Source organism: Opisthorchis viverrini, assembly GCF_000715545.1.
Source record: "Opisthorchis viverrini unplaced genomic scaffold opera_v5_3, whole genome shotgun sequence".
Lineage (NCBI taxonomy): Eukaryota > Metazoa > Platyhelminthes > Trematoda > Opisthorchiida > Opisthorchiidae > Opisthorchis > Opisthorchis viverrini.
The window spans coordinates 5043755-5047951 of NW_008751659.1; the positions used below are offsets into that span (position 1 = coordinate 5043755).

Here is a 4197-nt window from a genome sequence, read left to right on the forward strand (position 1 = left end):
TCTTTGTTCAGTGTCCGGCCTGCCACCATGGTAAAGAGACCAAAAACCACTCCCATGTGTAGAGTTAGTCAGGAAAATCTCCACAAACGTTCACAGTTTGAAATTTTAGTTATCCTCTGGGGTTCTTTTAAAGGTATAAGTCGTAGTTTGAGTTTTTTTCGCTTTGCATTTCTTAAACACGTAAAATTCAGGTCAATCCTACTTTCCACCGCATGGGATATGTAGTAGGATGCCATACTTTGTCTTATATTCCCAAAATATCATCATCATCCTTTTTTCCTGTAGACACTGGATCCTCACCGCGAAGTTCAACCTGATTTATCGTCTCTTTTCATAGTGAAAAATTGCTATATTTGGTTTTGACTTAGGTTACCCCTTTTCTAACGTAATTGTGGCAGGTCAGAGACAAGCACATCTCGGGGTCTTAGTATCATGTGACCCTCCACTTCTGCAGAAGATTTTAGATAATTCGTCGGAGTTTGATTTTCCGCCAATGGGAATAATCTTTAACGAAAAATTTTCGTCACCTGTAGCCATACACCAAAAACATTTTCCCAGCATTTTTCCTATGATGACCTACTTAAACCTATGCGATGGCTACTCAAAATTTCTGTTTCTGTCTAAACTGATACGGAAATGTGATTGAATATGTTGTTGTATCCAGCAAAGAGCCAAGGAAAACCATAGTACTGACATGCTTCCCCCATTGACGCTCCATTGTGAACTGTATCTGCTTCATTGTGACCATCTCAATTATGTTTCCCAGAATTTTGAATCATGACTACGGATACAGTCTCGTAAACTTATTCGCAGATAGGAGATGAAACAATAACCAGCGGGAACGGCACTACTGAGGAAATTGCATTTCCATAACGGAAGGAATCAGGACATATACAATCCGTTTAGAAGATTTCCTACAATGCTGACTCTGACTCTGACACAGGACACTAACACATGATCAACCTAAACTGTCTTCACAGAAACCAACCTGTTTACTGTTTACTATTTGTATCGTTTGCCTCCTTCTAAAACGCAACCTGAAAAGGTCGTAATCTAATCAGTGGGGTTCTTTCTAGAAATAACTCTCGGAAAGCCCTACGCACGTGAATCACCAGAGAGCCCCGTAGACTGAAATATTTGTATAAAATGTGCTCAGTGTAGACTCAAACCATAATACTTATTGGTCTGAACAACCGAATGCGCCCACGGCATGCAACTACTGAGCTTAAGCATACTCAACGCTCACTGGTGATGGTTAAGGCGTTTTTAGGTGAGCCTACAAAATAGGGGTTACCTAAATAGCCCAAGACTAGGTAAGGACAGCGCAGGTAGGGACAAATAACATTCGGACTAAAACTCTATGCCACAGACTAGGCACAGTAGCTTTGTCACAAGGCCTTTTTAAACAGGAATGATGCAGGTGCAGCCGAGATTTTCCAAAGATGTAGTTATTGTCTACATGTTTACGAGTTTTTCAGGGCCTCTTTTTTGAAAGAAGAAACCACGTAGTGCTTGTTTTGTTACAACACGAAATGGTTCCCGAATTTTGATCTGGCCACCTCTCTTCCACTTAACGAAAAGTGTAACATTATAAAGGAAAAATAGAACATAATAAGGATTGTGAATACGTTTCTCCTCGGATAGGTCTGTGAATAGGTCACTACATACTGTTGAGTGATTTCAGCTTTTTTATTCACTATTTTTCTGCGACATTTCGTCCTGAAAATGAAGTCGGTCAATGATAAAATACCGGGAGTCACATGCCAGCTGTTTCTTTTTTGCTGGGACCCATCAAAGTTGCGCATTGTATGATACGGGCTTATTATTACTTCGATCACTGTTAGCACATCAATCTAAGTGTAATCATGCCCCTTTTAAAAGGCTTTTATTACAATTATACTTAGTCATAATGCCAAAGGACCAGGTCTCATGGAAAGATGCCAAAACTTACCCCCTTTCAATGACAAAGCTTCCTGTGTTGCCGAAGTGAGTGACCAGATGAGGGAAATACATTAACTCAGTAAACACTTCAATTTGAGGCGTTTTATTATCGGTGAACGCTGTTGTTTAAAAACTTACCTTGGCGTTTTCTATGCAAGGACAAATGGCCCATGCGGCACCAGACTGAACCTCAGGATTAGGATTTTTCAGCAGGGACCACAGTAGACGAACGCCATCCAAACTCTCTATTATACTGAAAAGATAAAAAATTTGGCCTAGCGCAAACGCTCAACAGCGATGGAGTGAGCTGTGATACAAAGTAGTTTTATGAATGCATCTGGTGCCCAATCTGCCAAAGCTAGTGTCTTGATATGTAAGTCACTTACATCGGGTACAATGTTGACTGAGTGACTTGCTTTATAACTATTATCTGAATAAAATTTTTGCTGGTAAACCTTTCTATGTCCCACCGGAATATAGGGGTCACTATTGCACCACAGGTCACAATTTCCCTAATTGCAACAGGTACTTGGTGTAAAGTGCTCGTTAGGTGCTACTCCACGCCATCAGGACGAATGGCCATGTCGCATTCAAGACTGCTTCAAAAAGTGTGGACAATACCGCAGTAATACGGAAACTCGGATGTATAGTTCGTGTGAAAAATTCGAAACGCCGGGCGAAAAGATGTAGAGTTACGCATACCTCAGTGGATGGTTTAGATAGGTAATGAATGCGAAGCAATCCGTATCGATCGAAGGTAAAGTTTAGTTTAGATAATTTTCAGGGTTTTTTACTTCTTTTGAGCAGCACTGCTGCTTCGTGAAATGACTGCATTTTCTTTTATGCTATAAACGTTTGTGTGCTTGATTGTGAAGTCAGCTGAACTTTAACTCTTGAATGTTTGTCCTAGAATTCTGACTCTGACTGCAGCCCCCAGACTTTGTTCCATAGTCTTCGGTCAGACATCCTCTGACTGGTCTTCCTGACGAAGGAGAGTGTGATCCCATTGTCTGTTCGGTTGACCAGTCAACTGCGTGTTTGACAATTATCAAACTGCTTGAGAATAGAAAGACGGTGTGCGACATACATCTAAATTATCTAACTCCTCACCCTCCAAACTGATGGACAATAGAAGAAATATTAGTTTAACTGCACGAGAATATTTTTTTCTTCTGGCTGTGATTTATATGAGTATTGCCCGTACCATGTGTATACTCAACTCTTCAGATTTTGAGTGAATGTGAATAGAGGAGTACACGAAGTTGTTTCCATGATTTCCATGTTTTATTCTACTCGTCTGTCGTTTTCGAAACTCATCACAATGCGTCTGTACCTCTTTGAAATTTCTGGGGAATCACTAATTTTGAGCAATACGATCTGTTCACTCTAGCACACTTGAAATGATAAATTTATGAGCGGGCTCACCCAATGCTTGATGTTTATTTAAACAAACTGGATTTCTCTTTCCAATACTTTTAGAGATAACACAAGCCACTTAATACATCGAAATAATGATTACTCATTGGTTGTATAAGTGCTAACAACGGTCATCATTTCGTAACTCGATATTCAAGAAGATTCAGACGATAAACGTCGTGCACTTTTAACGTCGAATCATGTTTCCTTGTAGTTGAAAAGTGAACCATTTAGATAATGCTGTTCCGATTCATTTGGGATGGTACCACTCCATGGAACCATCACAATCAGTTTGTCTTGAGATTAGGCTAAATAGATAGGTTTATTATAGTGTAACTTACCTCATACTTTCTGGTTCTCCGGCACATTTTTCTATAGCCCTGGTGGTATTTATAAGCAGATCTTGGTTGGTTCTCGTCAGGAGTGAAACAAGTGGTGGGATTCCATGTGTCTTTCTAATGGTAACAATATTATTGGCATCTTTGGCCATTTCCCCAAGCGCACCAACGACGTTGACCAGCACCTGCACAGTGGAAAGATTGTAATGGAATTCAAGACTACAATTTTTTCAGAAAACTGTGGCAAAAACAAAAAAGTATACGCATGTTTGTTTCAAGACTTAGTTTTCACATTTTCTATGCTCTGATTTGATGCTATAACGATAACTGGTATTCAAACTTCATTAAATCCTGCTGTTACTGGAGGCCTACAATCCACAGACACCTGTCGACTTTCTTTCCATTGGATTAACTTAGCATTTCGTCCGTTAACTGATTGCATAGAGCAACTTTGGCCTCAAACAAATGGTACTTTAGTAAGATGGTTGTGATATATATATAT

General features: G+C 39.8%; 1 protein-coding gene across 1 annotated transcript in view; it reads right to left on the bottom strand.

Annotated features, from left to right (window-relative positions):
- T265_00387 (hypothetical protein) overlaps positions 1-4197 on the bottom strand; it is a gene marked incomplete at both ends in the record, with an annotated part of 46143 nt that overhangs the window by 4581 nt on the left and 37365 nt on the right. The window contains 2 exons of the mRNA XM_009164132.1: positions 2080-2194; positions 3699-3880. Coding sequence (XP_009162396.1) covers positions 2080-2194; positions 3699-3880 — 297 coding nt within the window. The remainder of the gene's footprint in view (positions 1-2079; positions 2195-3698; positions 3881-4197) is intronic.